General features: G+C 35.2%; 2 protein-coding genes across 2 annotated transcripts; one reads left to right on the forward strand and one right to left on the reverse strand.

The window, feature by feature from the left end:
• Positions 1 to 440: 440 nt before the first annotated feature.
• LOC145053344 (alpha amino-terminal protein methyltransferase) lies at positions 441 to 2,627 on the forward strand. The gene is made up of 8 exons (XM_079001387.1): positions 441 to 754; positions 835 to 979; positions 1,124 to 1,182; positions 1,358 to 1,477; positions 1,691 to 1,792; positions 1,949 to 2,003; positions 2,134 to 2,231; positions 2,311 to 2,627. The coding sequence occupies exons 1-8, from the start codon at positions 512 to 514 to the stop codon at positions 2,434 to 2,436; spliced, it is 948 nt and encodes a 315-aa protein (XP_078857513.1). The 5' UTR covers positions 441 to 511; the 3' UTR covers positions 2,437 to 2,627.
• A 591-nt stretch (positions 2,628 to 3,218) lies between these two features.
• EDA7 (embryo sac development arrest 7) lies at positions 3,219 to 9,358 on the reverse strand. The gene is made up of 17 exons (XM_079001388.1): positions 9,228 to 9,358; positions 8,811 to 8,980; positions 8,585 to 8,683; positions 8,389 to 8,480; positions 8,194 to 8,294; positions 7,776 to 7,866; positions 7,484 to 7,542; positions 7,244 to 7,364; positions 7,084 to 7,152; positions 6,932 to 6,984; positions 6,720 to 6,828; positions 6,322 to 6,492; positions 6,054 to 6,212; positions 5,864 to 5,956; positions 5,573 to 5,782; positions 5,312 to 5,502; positions 3,219 to 3,897 (listed from the first exon to the last, which is right to left on the reverse strand). Exons 2-17 carry the CDS (start codon positions 8,941 to 8,943, stop codon positions 3,456 to 3,458), a joined length of 2,193 nt encoding a protein of 730 aa, XP_078857514.1. The 5' UTR covers positions 8,944 to 8,980; positions 9,228 to 9,358; the 3' UTR covers positions 3,219 to 3,455.
• Positions 9,359 to 17,376: the final 8,018 nt, after the last annotated feature.

Below are 17,376 nucleotides of genomic sequence, written 5' to 3' on the forward strand. Positions count from 1 at the left end.
TATTGGTTACTGATATCCACTATATTGAATCCTAAATTTTGTGATTTTAGATTAGCGAATATCGTCTAATATTAACATAAACGATGTTGATTCGGTAATAATGTGTAACCTAACTACCTAAGTCATTTTATTTTTAGTGCACTTTGCCATTTAAAAAATGTCTTGTTTGGTCAAAAGTACTCAATAATGTTGTTTAAACAAATGTTTATATTTTACCCTTTTCTTCATATTTCAAGCAATTTCTTTATCTTTGTCCTTTTCTTTTCTTTTTGCTTTAACTTAAATCATTTAAAAGGAAAGACGAAGAAGAAAAAGGTTATATATGTAAGATAAACTCATTTACATTTTCTATCATAAAATAGAAATAATTTCAAAATTTTATAGAATTACAAATTAAAATATTACTAAATTTAGAAAGAAAAAAAAATCATTCAAGGGAAAATAACAGGGCAATGCCGTCTTGCCGAGTATGAAATATTGAAATACGAGAGAGTCGAAACCCCAAAAACACATGCTTTGTGCAAACAGCAACTTGTGTTTGAATTCTTACTTGGCTGCAACTGCAACTGAAACTCATCAAGCGCGCGACAAGTGCCGAGTGAGACCGAGAGCGACCACCCGAATCGAGATGGAGATCGGTGGATTAGATAGCAACGGCCGGGAATTCAAGAGCGCCGATGAGATGTGGCGAGAAGAAGTTGGCGATTCACAAAAGAAGCTCGATTGGTATCGCAATGGTGTTGGCTACTGGCAAGTAGGTTTAGCCCTCCTTTTCGTTTCACATAACAAATCCGTATAAACCCTAAAGAATTGTTTTTTTTTCGTGATCAAAAGGGCGTGGATGCATCAGTCGATGGAGTTTTGGGTGGATATGCACATGTGAATGAGCCTGATATCAAAGCCAGTGAGGCTTTTCTCAACACCCTTTTAATTGAACTTGTTCCTAATGGCGGAAGAAACCAGCATCTTGTAGCTCTTGGTTAGCTCTCTTTCTCCTTTTCTTCTTCTTCTTCTTCAGGTTTATATAAAATCAACCAAATTTTCATGTGCTTGTGTCACCCATCAAATTCCAGTTAGAATTTGTTGTGTATTGAAGATTCCTTGTTGGCTAAAACTTGTGCAGATTGTGGTTCTGGAATTGGAAGGGTGACTAAGAATCTTCTCATAAGATACTTTAATGAGGTAATAACTTTCAACACTTGGTACCTTATATACATAACTTAGGTACATTATTTATTCTTTGCTCAAAAGATATATTATCATCTCTAGTTTCTGGATCTTTCTTGGATTTTTGATTTTATGTTTAGCACATTTTGTCATTAATCACTTGTAAAATTAATTGCTTGATTGTTTCTAGGTTGACCTTCTTGAACCCGTATCACATTTCTTGGAGGCTGCTCGTGAAAATTTGGCTCCTGAAAATCTATCAGTCTCAGAGGAGCACAAAGCTTCCAACTTTTACTGTACTCCACTACAGGTAACTATTAATGTTAATCATAAAATATACTGTTTAGTTGGATGGAATGGAATAACAAAGGAATGGAATAACGAAGGAATGGAATGAGTCATTACATTCCAACATTCCATCATGATGTTTTATTGGCTTGTGTTCTTTGATTCCATCATCCCAAACACTACTTTAGTTTACTTTAATGGCATTTTTTTTTGTTGTTTGAATTTTTACTTTCAGGAATTCACTCCAGATACACAAAGGTATGATGTGATATGGGTCCAATGGTGCATTGGGCATCTTGCTGATGATGACTTTGTGTCATTCTTCAAGAGAGCAAAGGTAACAATATGTAGTTTTATAAATACTTTCATTGATTTTTTTATTATATCATCCCACTTTCCTTTCTTCCTATAACATCAATGTATTTTAAAAATCTACACAATTACAACAATGTCCTAACTTTTTACAAATTTTCCCACATTTGATTATATGTAGGCTGGCCTTAAACCCGGTGGATTTTTTGTTTTGAAAGAAAACCTTGCAAAATCAGGTAGCAAGTCTCTCTTTACTTAATACAGAAAGAACGACTTAATAGAGAAAAAGTCAGGAAAATGAGACTTATTTATTTTCCCAAATACTTTTTATACATCATTGTTTATCCAAAATATATATGGATATAGGATTTGTGTTGGATAATGAAGATAAGAGTATTACAAGGTCAGATGTATACTTCAAGGAACTCTTTAATCAGTGTGGCCTCAATATCTACAAGTTAAAGGTAATTCCTATTGTATAAGGTCAAAACTGATATAGTTTAAAGGTTAGAGTGAAATTACTAATATACCCTTGTGCATCAGGATCAGAAGGGATTTCCAGACGAGTTATTTGCTGTGAGGATGTATGCATTGACCACAGAGACATTGAAAAAAGTTGGTGGATCAAGACCAAAACGAAAAGCAAATAGACCTGCAATCATCAAATGAAAAAGTTTTTAAGGCTTGTTTTGTTGTATGTAGGAGTAGTGATTTTGTTAACTTTAATTTATTGCTTGAAAAGGTTTCCATGTTTTTCAAATTCTTAATTATCTTGAGGCCTTTACTCTATAATAGTGTTACTGGAACTATAATTTTTGTGGATTATGAGTTCATGTTTCAAATCAACTTTTCTTTCTTTCTCTCTATTGTGTTATGGGTTATTATGGATATAGTTTAATACCTAATAATGTACTAAAAGTTGTACACATTATGACTTTGGTCTTTGGAAATTAGCAAGTTGCAAGTAATACCTCATGCTTTGTGGTGTGTTTTACACGCTAAAAGTTGTACACATGAATAATAAGATAATATTATTAGTAATCTAACGTTACATGTAAACATGTATGACTTTAAGCAAATAAATAGAATGTAATTTGGACGTTGTATTTTTTTGACCTGTGATATCAAGTTGTGAACGTACAAAAACTAAATTAAATAAAAACCAATGAACGGATATGGTAGAGATTTTTGCAAAAATCATGACCATTTTGATCAAATTGTTAATAAAATCTTGAAAAACAATAAATGATATTAGCTTGATTTGTCTTTTAATAATAAACTAACAATAACCATACTCATAATAATAACAATGGAAAAACAACAAAAAAAAATGTCATATCAGAATGATGCAACCAGCAATAAAACATAATGTCCTAATATGAATGTAGTAAAATTTTCAAATATAATGTCCTATAAAAAATAAAAACAAAGGTAAAAATGTAACAATGCAATAGAAATAAGTTGAATCACTATTATATCACAGAATCATATTACCATAAACACAATTTCGATAATCAACACAAAAAATACATCAAAATCGCCTCATCTAAACCCTATAAAAAAAGGCATCTTCAGTGTTCACTCATCTTTTCTTCTATCTAAATTATATTTAAAATCATTACTAATTTTTTTATAAAAACACATTAAACCACTGGACACTTCCTGAATTTAATCTCAGAGGCTGCATTTCACCGCCTACCCCTTCCTCTTCCTCTTCCTCCACCTCCTCCACCACCGCCTCTTCCTCTCCCCCTTCCTCCACCACCTCCCCTCCCTCTGCCGCCACCTCCCCGCCCTCTACCACCACGTCCCCGACCCTGAAATCCTCCTCTATCGGACTTCAACCCCAGTGAATGCACTCCCCTTCTCTTTTCACGATGATTGAAACCATCATCATCATCATCATGATCATCAAACTCATCTTCCTTATACTTCCCTTTGCTTCTAGATATGAATGAAATCTCCCTTGATCCACCTGGTCCAGATTTAATCTTGTTTAAGGCGTTTGAACCTTGATTTCTATTTGCCAGAGCTTTTACCCTCTCTTCTAATGGCAGAGCATCTTCTTTAGCAAGTGACCTCCTGTTTCCAAATGCTTCTGCATGCCTCTCATCCTTCACTTCATACAATCTGCATTTTTTTTATAAAATAAATAAGTCTTCTCGAAAAGCTTGTTTTCATGGAGATAAATAAATAGACTTTAACTAGAGTGATATTACAGACCAAACATACCAACATATGAAAGTTTAGGGACTAAACCTGCCAATATACTTAAGTTTTGTGGCCAAAGTCTGAAACCCAAAATGTCTAGTGACCAAATCTATATATTAATATACGAAAGTCTATGGACCAAACCAGCCAAGTTATAAAAGTCTTGTGGCCAAAGTCTGAAACCCAAAAAGTCTAGGGACCAAATCTGCCAATATACAAAAGTCTAGGGATCAAACCTATGAACTTATAAAAATTTTGTTGGCCAAAGTCTGAAACCCAAAAAGTCTAGGGACCAAATCTGCCAATATACAAAAGTCTAGGGATCAAACCTATGAACTTACAAAAATTTTGTTGGCCAAAGTCTGAAACCCAAAAAATCTAGGGACCAAATCTGCCAATATACAAAAGTCTAGGGATCAAACCTACAAACTTATAAAAATTTTGTTGGCCAAAGTCTGAAACCCAAAAAGTCTAGTGACCAAATCTGTTAAGTTATAACAGTTTTGTGGCCAAACTCTGAAACCCAAAAAGTCTAGGGACCAAATCTGCCAATATACAAAAGTCTAGGGACCAAACCTAAGAACTTATAAAAGTTTTGTGGTCAAATTCTGTAACCCAAAAGTCTAGGGACCAAACCTGCAAATTTATAAAAGTCTTGTGGCCAAATTCTGAAACCCAAAAAGTCCAAGGACCAAATCTGCCAATATATGAAAATCTTGTGGCCAAAAGTATGAAACATACAAAAGTTTTGTGGCCAAAGTCTCAAAAGCCTAAAAATATACTATTGCTAACATCATTTGGTTTCAATATCCTACCTAATAAATAAAAATACTTTTGCCACTTGTCATCTTCTCCTTCATTTTGACAAATGTCATTTTCTAGGATTTTTAAAATTGTTATTTTCCACTTGTCATTTTTTGGGGAATTCTTGATTTTCTTAAAATAAATTTTTCAAAAAATTCTAATGGGTTATATATGTAAGATTATCATTCCATTAATTTGATAATAAATTCTCATAAATGTTTTAAGTGATTTGATTTCATTCATAAATACTTAAAAAGATTACATTTTATTAAGGAAAAACATTATTTTATAAAATATTTATTGTTTATATATATTAATATTAAATTTTTATTTTTAATAAACCCGTGGTTTCACACCTAGTATATAATAATGAGAACATGAGTACATGACTTTAAGGATTGTTTGATAGGGTCATATTCAGAGTGTTTGATACCACAATCAGAGAAGCCTCTGATATGAGACTGAGTCTGACTCAATCAGCAATTATCAAACAGATAAACAAAATAATAAATAATAATTTTTTTTTTACCTTGGAGCTCGAGTTTTCTTTCCATCTTTAGTTTCATCATCATCTGAAGGCTGAGAATCTTCTTCATCAGAATCAAATTCATCTTCTTCATTAAAAGGCTCAAAGTGTTCCTTCACTAATGAAGGCTGCACTGGTGTAGCTAAAGGATGCAAAGCACGATACTCCAATGAGTTTTCATCCACTTCGAAATCCTGATAACATTTTCATAAAAAAACATGAGCTACAAAAATGAAAAAATGTTATTGATAATGATAATGATACCTCATTTTTGAAGAGAGAAGTGAAACGTTCATCTTGAAGAACATCAGAAGTGAGTCCTTTCTTTTTCTTTGATGGTTTTTTAGTGGTGTCAACATCAGCAGCAGCAGCAACAGCAACATCTGTTGTATCTTTTTTAATGGCTTCTAATTCCTCATCTTCAAGAAGACGTTTTGCAAGAACCCTATTAACCTTAGGGAGTTTCTTCTTAATCTGCAACAACAGAATTATAAAAAAAGATTATATTGTTTCATTTTTCTGTATTTCCTAATTTGCCCTTCTTTAAATACTAACCGTAATACGCGTGCTACGCTCCTCCTCATCCTTCTCCTTTTTCCTTTTCTCTAAATACTCTTCATAAACAACAGGATTAGCTGCCGCATGTGCCTGAAAACACATTTTAAACATACAATAACAAATTTGTTTAAAGAAAAAAAAAAACCATAATAACTAATAAGAAAGCATAAAGGAAATAGGAAATTACCTTTTTATAAAGACGAAAATCAATAAAGTACCCATGCATGTAAGCTCTTAGAAGATTTGTGCCAATTAAATTTGTCAAATTCAATTTTTCAAGATCATCTTGTGTCAAAAATTTGTAATCATCATAAATAGTAGTTTCGGCATCTTCCTCCATCTCTTCCTACATATATACAACAAAGGCATAAAATTTATAAAGAAATATAATAAAGAAATCAATGAGAGTTTAATGCAAATATACAAAGTTAGTAAATAATATTTGTAAGACATACTGTTAAATTCTCCATGTATGAACACCACTTTGGAGCGGGCCCCAGGGCTGGTAAGAAATAAGAAGGGATTTGGCTTGTGTCTAGAGCCAATAGCATTAATCCACTTTCATCAAATACACACATGTCATTAATTTCTCCACCTGTTGGCTCAATACTTGTCATTCCTTCCCCCTGAATGGAATCAAAATCAGTAATTGAATCCAAGGAATGGAATTGTTTATTCCATTGTTGTTTGTTTCTTCGTTGGAATGGAATGAATCATTCTTGAAGTAACGTGAAATTGTGGTTCATGGAATGTAATGAAATTTTCCAAATACAATTTTCATTTATTTAACTTTTTATGACATTAAAATTTTAATAAGTAACTTTTAACAAAAAAAAAAAAAAAAGGATCTTACTGTTTCTGGATCCCAAATTCGGACAATATGCTTATCAGTAGTAATTAACTTTGGTTTCTCTGAGTTCAAAGTCTGATGCCATTTGATGTTTAATATAGGGCTTCCATACCTATAAAATAATGTCAGATATCAAGAGTTAATTTTTATAATTGGAAGTATATTATAATATATATATATATATATATATATATATATATATATAGGTAACTTACATGTGATCTTTTACTCGAATAGGAGAAGATGAACGCAAATCATAAATCATAACCTGAAAATTCATGGAAATAAACCTTTTCATTTAATTAAATTGATAAAAGAAACTAAATCATCAGAATAAAAAAAATGACTTTGACTTTATAAAACATACCTTTCCACCACTACTTCCAACAGCCATGTGATAACCTCCATCTCCATCAAACTCTATAGCAGTAACCTCCTAAATAACACAACAAATAATTGTGTGATTAAATTAAATCTTTATAAGACCCATAAAGTTTTTTATTATTATAACTTGTAAAAAAAATAACCTGATCACCATCATTGACAGGTGTCACTGCATTAAGCCTTGCAATGGAAGATCTTGTTCTCATGTCAAAGCATTCAACAGCACCATCTTCACCACCACCAGCAACTAGCCCATGATACTTGCTGAATTTTCATTAAAAAAGTAAATAAATATTAATATACTTTCATCTTTTCTTACATTTAATCATAAATAAAATGTACACAAAAAAAAAGTGTAAGTTTATGGATGAAGTCAAGCTAACCTTCTAGAGACTACATTTAGTGCTGGAGATTGTGTTGTAAGAGACGATAGGAAACGTCCCTGAATAAATAATAAATAAATAAATAAATAAAAATTAACTCCAAGCATAAAACATAAAAAGTAACAACATTCCTTAGATATGAAACAGAGTTTTTTTTTTATAATGTTTCAGGTAACAAGAAAGTTCTGTTTTTGACACCAAGAAAATTGTGGAATCAAAAAGTTCAAAAAGACACCAAGGGTAAAACCGTAAAAGACATGAAGGGAGAAAAATTGCAATTTTTTTAACAAACCTGTTCTAAGTTAATTCTGTATAAATCTGGAGATGAGGCTGCACATATTAAGTCACATGACCAGTTATCATATATAATATCCCTCCCCATCCTGTTCATAAAAGAAAATATCAGAGTCAGATATATATGTATATGTATATATAATTAATTAAAAGTAAGTTAAGTACACATAATTTCATACATGTTATCAATATTTTATTATAAAAGTATACAACAAATGTTGTAATTAACTTTAAGCAAAAGGGAGGTTTTTTATCTCAAGAATGGAATTGTTGTGCTTAATTGGAGACAGGGGATTATATGAAAATTGGATTTATTTTTTAATGATGCAAATAAACAAGCAAGAAACAAAAGAAGATTAAAGAAAAAGTAACATTTATGTTCATAGAAAAATGTTATAAGAGTAAAGGTTTAGTACCTTGGGATACGTAAACTGTAATGGCTTCCATATTTAGCATGTAGACAAATAGATCGATCAGCACATAGGAAAGCTAGCTTTGAATAGTCATCACTTAACACCTGTTTTTCAAATAGATGTTATAATAAACAAATAGATGAAAGTATGTTGCAAATTTTTGATATAATCCAATTCAATGCTTAAGAAAAAAGGTACCTGAAAATTGATTATTTCTGATATAAGATGCCTTTCGAACTTCAATGATAGTTCCCTTAACTCGTATACTTTGATTTGAGGAGGGTAAATACCTAAAACTCTTGATAGTCAGCAAAGTTTATAGGACAATTCTAACCAAATATGTCAATCACATAGCTGCATAGAGTAGAAAAACATATCACAAGTTTCCAATAACCTGAAGCAATGAGAAATTCGCCATCTGGGGTAGCTTTAATTCTAGTTGTTGCAGTTTCAAATCTTAAGTCTTGTATCAAATCCACCCTTTCCAGATAATCTATATGCAGGAGAATGAAGTTGTTAATGGTAGCAAAGAAGAATATGAATAGACTAGTGACAAATGATACAGATGCAATTCAAATGCAAAGTTGTGAAGAAAAGAAGGGTAATGCACAAATCCTTACTTTTGTCTTTGCGAAGAGCTCTAATCTTCTTTGGCGCAAGCCAAGTGGCCAGTGATTTGTGTTGTCCTGCTACTGTGTACATCTTCACTCCATTAATGGAGGTCGACTTCAGGTTCCCTCCTTGGTATGCCATCGTGGCTACTATCGTTGCACGTTCCAAACCTTAGGAGCTGTATAATAAAATCCAAATCAGGGTTATGTTAGGTTTTCAAAACCAAAAAATTATATTTAAAAGCAGAAAATAAGTTGATTATATGTCGAATTAGTATTGTAGACTAATTCTTCCTTTCCGATGAATGTTTTACATATATAGATTTGCTGAACATTTATAACAGAAAAAGGAAACCAAGTGTGATATATAGAATTGAATTCCTATACGACAACAAGTACAGGCTGAAAGAGATGAAACTCTCTTACGTTGGCGTCCAATGGGAGAAACAAGCGCCGATGGCTATACAGTGTGCTCTCAGGGGAAGGGGAAGGGGAAGGAACAAAACCCTACAGTCAATATTTTGATAGCGAAAACCCTACGTTCAACCTTAAGCCGAGCCAACCGAACCAAAGCATAAATAAACAAAACCAAAAAACAATTAAATAACAAAAAAGTCTTCAGAAATTTCTTTTAGTTAATACTATTGTCGGATTTCGGTCGGGGTTCTGGGAGCTGACCAGTTCTCGATTGCCTTGATTTTGGAAGGGCCCACGTGTATCCCGTCTTTGCTAACCACATGACCTAGGAAATCTAATTTTCGAATCCAAAATTCGCACTTTGAGAATTTTGCGTATAGCTTCTCTTTTCTTAGCATTTCCAAGATTTGTCGGAGGTGTTGACCATGCTCCTCTTTACTCTTCGAATAGATGAGTATATCGTCTATGAACACGATCACAAATTTGTCCAGGATTGAACGACACTCGGTTCATTAAGTCCATGAACACCGTCGGTGCATTTGTTAATCCAAAGGGCATCACTACAAACTCGTAGTGACCATAACGAGTTCGAAAGGTTGTTTTGGGAACATCTCCTTCCAAGACTCGCAGCTGATGATACCCGGATCTCAAATCAATCTTTAAGAAATAACTCGCTCCTTGGAGTTAGTCAAACAAGTCGTCAATGCGTGGTAGGGGATATCGGTTCTTGATAGTGAGCTTGTTAAGTTCCTGGTAATCGATGCACATGCGGAAAGATCCATCCTTCTTCTTTACGAACAGGACCGATGCTCCCCACGGTGAGAAGCTCGGTCTGATGAATCCTTTATTGAGTAGTTCGTTTAATTGGCTGGATAAGTCTTGCATCTCAGCTGGCGCTAGACGATACGGCGACTTAACTACTGGGGCAGCTCTGGGAATTAAATCGATCCTAAACTCGACTTGTCGTTCTGGTGGGACTCCTAGAAGATCTTCAGGGAAGACATCGGGAAAATCGCAGACTTCTGGAATGTCTTTGAGGTCTTTCGCTTCATTTTCCTTATCTACTACGTGGGCTAAGAAGGCATGGTACTCCTTACGCAGGTATTTCTGGGCTTTGACGCAAGAGATGATTTGTAAATTGGTACCGGGTTTGTCACCATAAATGACAAGAGTTTCTCCGTTTGACAGATTTAGGCGAACGGCCCTTTCGTGACAAAGTATATCGGCATGGTGCAGGCTTAACCAATCTATACCGATAAGGACATCAAAGCTCCTTATAGTGATCGGCATTAGATCGATTTGAAATGAATGTTCGTTTAAAGTTAGTGTGCAGCCTACGTACATATCGTTTGTGCTTTCTGTTCTACCGTTTGCCATTTCTACTGTAAATATCTTATTGAGTGATTAAGGGTTCTGTTTTAGTAAGTGTTTAAATTTATGACTCACGAAACTCCTCTCCGCACCACAATAAAAGAGTATGCATGCATAAGCGTTATTGAGGAGAAATGTACTTGTAACCACCGTGGGATCAGCTATTGCTTCGTTCTGCCCTATTGCCAGCACTCTTCCTATACCACCAGCATTCCTTGCCTTAAGGCAGTCTCTCTTGTAGTGCCCGGCCTCACTGCACCCATAACACGCCTGGCCTACACCGACTCCAGGGACTTGGGTGATTAGTCATGTCGGTGCCTTATAGAAACGGGCAGTGTGCCCTTTTCCTGGTGCAGTTGTTGTAGTGCATCTCCCGACAATTTCCGTTGTTATGGAATTTGCATTTGTTGCACTTCGGTAGGTTCCCAACATATTGCTTTGTTGGTGTAGGGGTAGCAGGAGCAGCAGTGGGGGTAGTAGCGACATGGACTGCCACTATATGTTGCTTCTTGGAATGTTCTTGTGAAAACTGACTCTTCCTCTTGTTCCAAAACTTCTTCTTGATGTTGTTGTTGGTACTGTTGTTGTTGTTGTTGTTGTTTCCTATGGTTTGCTCCGGAACAGCAGTTGCGAAGCCTTGGCAGACTCCATGGTCAACGAGAGCTTGTGCCAACTGTTTGGCACTATCGAAAGTAACTGGTTTGGAAGCTAGTACACTTTCTTGAATCTGGGGTGACTGTCCCCAGATGTACCTCTCGATATTCTTGCTCTATAGAGCAACCATCCCTGGGCAAAGGATTGCCAAATCACTAAACCTATTGGTATAGGTTGTGATGTCTGAGCCTACCATAGTAAGGCCCCAAAGTTCCTGCTCTAGCTTTTGTACTTATCCCCTTGGACAGTACTCTTGCATTAACATTTGCTTTAGATTCTCCCATCCCATAGAATTAGCCACTACCAGAGTTAGTGACTTGACATGGCCATTCCACCACGTCAGAGCTCTCTCAGAGAATGTACAAGCAGTAAACTTTACCTTGCTCCCTTCCAGACATGCACAGATCTCGAAAATCGCTTCTATTTTCTCCATCCACTGCGATAGATCCATTATCCCTCTGGATCCATTAAAAGATATGGGCTTGCTATTGGTGAAGTCCTTGAAGGTGCAATCCCCTGAACGACCCTGATGTTGGCCATTCATAGAGCTATTTACTCCCCCTCCGGACCCATTATTACTCATCTGTGCCATTTATGTTGTCACTGCAGCTATTACAGCAGCTATTAAGATGACATTATCCATTGATGGAGGTGGTGGTGGTGGAGGTGTTGCGTTGTTGACACAGCGTGTAGATCTACGGGGCAACATCGTGCTGCTAAAGAAATAGAACGAAGACCATAAGTCTTTAATGATTGGAAGTCGTGTGTTAATAAATTTGCTATTTTCATCAATTTATGAATTTGACTGACCTACCCAAGGTTTAGAGCTTGATTCATAATAAAATTTTGTATAGTGATAGATAAATTTATGAATCTGAGTTGTATTCAAAGAATTAACGAACAAAGGAATTTCTTCATATATATTAAACATACGTTGAGTTACATTTTGAAGTTAGGAAAATTTCGACCCTTCTAAGGGTCTCCGATACAGAAGCTAAAGAAAAGTAATACTTTTAGCCAAGTTCCTATTCTATAACAAAATTTTTGGGATTCGGGCAAGTACTACTTGCGACGTAGGTTGCGCTTGGAGCTCGACTCCGTGTCTGATTTCTTTGCTTCCATAAGACGCATATCAAAGGCGGCTTGTTGTTTCCTCATTTCACTTATCTCAGATAGGGCTGCAATCAGTTGCTCTTAGTGGGTTGATTACTTCTGGCTCTGAGTCTGTCCCAGAGTCTTCCCCTTCTTCCAACTCTATAGGTTCCTCATCTTCTTCGGGTCCTCCTATACCCATCCCCCATTGCCCTGATTTGGGTAGTAAGAATCCCCGGGTGGATAGAATCCAGCCATTTCGACTGTACGAGAATAGGGTTATAAAAGTTGTCCAAAATTTGAAACATGTAAGTCTAAATATGTAGGTTAAACTATTGCATTTACCAAATACTCCTATAGTATTTAAATTTGTATGTTTGATACTAGTGTTATTTTGGTAAGTTTTGACTTGTTGCTCACTACGACCATTCCTCGACATACATTAGTCTGATCTCGGATAAATATAGTTGATCAGGCTATATTCGTCCCAAATCCGATTACATATTCCGAGGCCTAGTCGTAGTGTCCAACTCGTCTTAATACTTCTTGTATAGTTCTAACTATGAAAATAAATCGTTGTACGCATGTATTTGTGCTTTTTCGACCCAATAACTTAAGTTAAATGAAACGCGGTTTAGGTGTAACAACGTTTTGTCAGAGAGTTTTAGTCCCTATGCATTTGTAGTTTGTATATCCTATGTGGTTCGATATACTTAGTTCACTATAAACAATGCTCTGATACCAATCTGTTACACCCCAAACCAGAACGGCAGAATCGTTCGAGGGCGGATGACTTCATGTAGTATGGTAACAGTTGAATACATAGTAAAGAAAGTAAAACAACTATCATATATATAATTTAAAAGTTACATTGTTGAATGATACTTATTTCAAAACAAATTACAATATGATGACAAAATGAGTTTTAAACCGACGCCTTAGCGTCACTTCTCCAAAAGCTGAAGTTTACCGGTATTACTGAATCCCTGAGAAATACAAGTAGATTTGAAAGAGTAGATCAGCATTTAAGTTGGTGAGTTCATAAGTATTTAATGTCAATGTTTGTATAAATTTAAATAAAATTGTTTGTAGATGTTTGAAAACTCCTAGAAAATCCCATATTTCCTACTAGTATGAAAGTAGTCTTCTACCAAGACCTGACTGTTTTGAATGTTTGCTTCTAGAAATCTAATATTTTTCCATAAGTGTTTGGTAGTTTAAAAGTTAAAAAACCGTAATGCAATAGTGTTTTTCATGCCTATAATAATAGATTTATGTATGTATAAAATCACTAAGGCATTTGATAACCCCGTAAATCAATGTGTTTTTAATACTCCATGTGAGTTTTATAACCATGCTATTGACCCAGACTGCCTGTAACAACGTTCTTCAGGCGTTGGAATGTTATGACGTTTGTCACCCTAGACCTGCCGGTCTAACTGTAGCTAACAATTTAGGTGCGGGATTGTCAATCCCGTATAGATCTATACACAAGTATCACGCTCTCCCTACAAGAGATTATAGTATATAATACAAGACTTTAACTTCATACTTGAAAGTACGTGAAGTTAAATGTCTCACAAAACTTAGTATCAAATACATTTACGTATGAAAAGTCCATTTGTTCTTGTATATGAAAGTATTTCCTTGATATAGTACTTATAGTATGTAAAATCTCATGAATATCTAGTAAACTATTCGTATTATAGTTTTTCCAAATGTGTGATTCGTTTGTATGATAAACCCTAGTGTAGTGTCGACTTTGTATATAAAGTATAACATTTATAATAACTTTATTGAACATTTATACTCAAAATATAAATAAAGTGTTTGATATTTATATAACAACATGTTTCATTCCAAAAAGACAAAGTGTTATCGTGATATGTTGTATGAGAATGTTTTCGTATGATAGTTATAAAACACATATGATTTATTATATAACAAAAGTATAGCAAAAGATTGATGTTTTTCACACGAGGATATCCGTGTGTGTACTTGTATCCCCCCCTTTAAAAGTGTGTAAAAACATTTGAAAATGTAGTTATAGGGGTATGAACTCACTTGATAGATTGAAGAAGGTGAGACGAAAACTGAGCAGAACTTCGACTTGAGAAAGTTGATTTCTCGGGATTCTCGGGAATCTCGGGAGTGTAAAACCTTCCTTCGGAAATTGGATGTGAAGACCGGGGCTTCGGGATGGCTTCGAGGGTTTAAACGCAGAGCTTCGGCATGAGAAAGAGAATAAATGAGCACTTAAACCTGAAACCATCGGCTTCTAGTTATATCCCTATTTTTGGGCGCCATGGCGTGGTCTTCTTCACCACGTCGTGGTGTTGATCCTATCCTCTTCCATGGACGAGACGTCTGCTGACAACCCTAGCACCCATCAGTCACAGTACCACGTCGTGGCCAGCCTGACAGCCTCGGAGTTTGTGTCTCGAACTTGTAAAATTTCTAACTTCCGCGTACGAGCTCCATTTTCAACGTTCTATATATGCACGTGTAGGTGAGAATATGCTCTACAACTCTCGTTTAGATTTCGTCGGCTAATTTTGACTTTATTTTTAATTAATTATTTTTAACAGGCCGGGACATGAAAACTCCGTAATAAATCCATAACTTCTTCATCTGACGTCCGTTTCCGTCAGACTTTTTACCGTTGCACTACTATTGTTGAGATCTTCGATTCTCATTTAGGTTGTTTCGGCCAAAAGTCTCTCGATCTCTATTTCGAGTTTTTAGTTGTCTACTGTTATATCCGAAACTTGGAAAAATCATAACTTCTTCGTTATAACTCGGATTTTAGTGTTCTTTATATTTCTGAAACCCTTGACACGATATCTATCATTTATGAAATCCAGTAGAGACTTTGGACATTTTATTTTTGATGATAATTTCATTATATCAAAAGAGATTACAATTCTTGACTTTTTAGGTCATTACATTGATTTCGAAATATCGGGTTGTCACACGTATGATGCTATATTGTGTATAAAACATGAAAATCATCAAAACTTTAATAGACACGCATGTATTATCCTTTAAATACTGAAACTATAAATGAGGGGTCGTAGAAACTCACTTTCGATGTAGGATCTCGATCTGGATCTCGATCTGGACTCGGTTTTAGTGAAGCTTCATATGAGATACCGCATCTTGATGTCTTTTTGAGTTAAAACAAAGCTCGAGATTATTTTTGTAATATATTAATTTAAAGGGATTTGTCTTGAAATATATCTGGTTTAAAAATGGCATATTTGTAATTTATCTAACACAAGGGACTATGGTATGATAAAATATATTTAAAAGGGACAGTTTTGATTTTTTAAAACAGTATAGGGACCATTTTGTAATGACTTAATCAAATGGGGCTTGGTTTGTAATGATATCTATAAAAGGGCTGATTTTTATTTAAGACCACAAATATAGGGACTAGTTTTTCCAAAACCACCAAATGTACAAAAAAAGGGGGGAAGGGGGTGAAGACTTCGTCTTCTTTACATATCGGGGAAGGGGAAATGATCACCGAATGGTAGCACCACTAGTCGTCGACGACAGTGGTAGCAAAGGGAAAGAGGATGAAGCTACTTCGTCTAATCGATTAAGTAGAAACACAAATGCAGGCCCGATTTTAGGGGGGGAGGGGGGCAAGAGGGGCAGCCGCACAGGGCCCCGAAAAAAATAGGGCCCAAGTTTTAATTAAATTATATATTCAATAACTAAATATATATGAATTTATTCAAAGTTTAACATAAAGTGTACCTAGCCTAACTGGTATAAGTGCGTACCTTATTGTGGAACAACGTAGGTTCTCATGACCACCACATTTTGAAGTCTTAAATTCAACTTACAATTTTAGCCATTAGTTTTTGCTTTATATTTCATAATCAACCCTCTTGTTAATATGTTTAACAAATCAGTTTTTAAAAGTTACATAATCAATCCTTTAACTTTTTATTAAGTTCCATATGTTTCTTTTTAGTTAATTTATCTACTTTTAAGTTTGTATTCCTTATATATTAATTTAGGGCCCTATTTTTCTTCTTAGCATAGGGTCCTTAAAATCTGGGAGTCGGCCCTACACAAATGGAAGGCAGTAAGAAAATAAGGCAGCGGGGAGGGTGGAAGTAGGCGTCTCCGGTGAGACCCTTATAACTCGTTCTTCGTGGTTGGCTGTTGTCAGAACGAAGAAAAGGAGCAGTAGCAGATGGGTGGGGTCTTTGGGGTGAAGCTACTCGAGATCGAAGGCAGTGATGGTGGATTTTGGTCTGGTGGTGCTCGATCGAGACAAGAAGGGACCAAATCCAAGGCAGCAAGGCTACTGTCTTCGGCTTTTAATGGCAGCGAGGGGGTTTCTCCGACAGTTTTCCTAGGTTGTTTTTCATGGTCGCAAGTAGAAAAGAGAAGGAGAGGGGAGGTATAAACAAATTGAACAGATGGGAGAAGGGGAGAAGTAAAACAATGAGCTCAAGGGGGTGTTCAACTGTGGAATCGTTGGGCAAAGGTGGAGGGTGGGTTGCAATCGCCGGTGAAGGTCGTCAATCCTTTTTCCCTTTGTCGGTGATGTAAGGAATGTGAGGAAGAGTGACTGTATGAGAAAAATTATTCACCATTATTTTGTACAAAAGATTTGTTTTTCATTATGTCTAATTTTCCAAAATTTAAACAACATTAAGATGATTTTGGTTGTACAATGAAATATATCATGGAGTATGGTGGTTGTCGAGGCCAACAAAATTACTAACCCTAAATCTTTTACACTTAAAAAGAGTATAGTGGTAAAGGGGTCGAATCCACGGAGATTGGTTTAATTTATAACCCTATGAAAAATCTCTTTGTAAAAATACTTGTAAAATGACAATAAATTAAAAATGGGGGGTTTGGTCTTTTGAAATACTTGAAATAAACTAGAATTAAACTAAGATTTAAATAAACAATTTCAACAAAAATAAGAGTTCGATGTAAAATCAATAAGAGAAGGATGGTTGACTTAAGGTTCCTCACTTTGACTTTTGATGAACATATCATTAGAATCCAA

The sequence above is a fragment of the Lactuca serriola genome, chromosome 5 (assembly GCF_051521515.1).
Source record: "Lactuca serriola cultivar US96UC23 chromosome 5, Lser_US96UC23_V15, whole genome shotgun sequence".
NCBI lineage: Eukaryota > Viridiplantae > Streptophyta > Magnoliopsida > Asterales > Asteraceae > Lactuca > Lactuca serriola.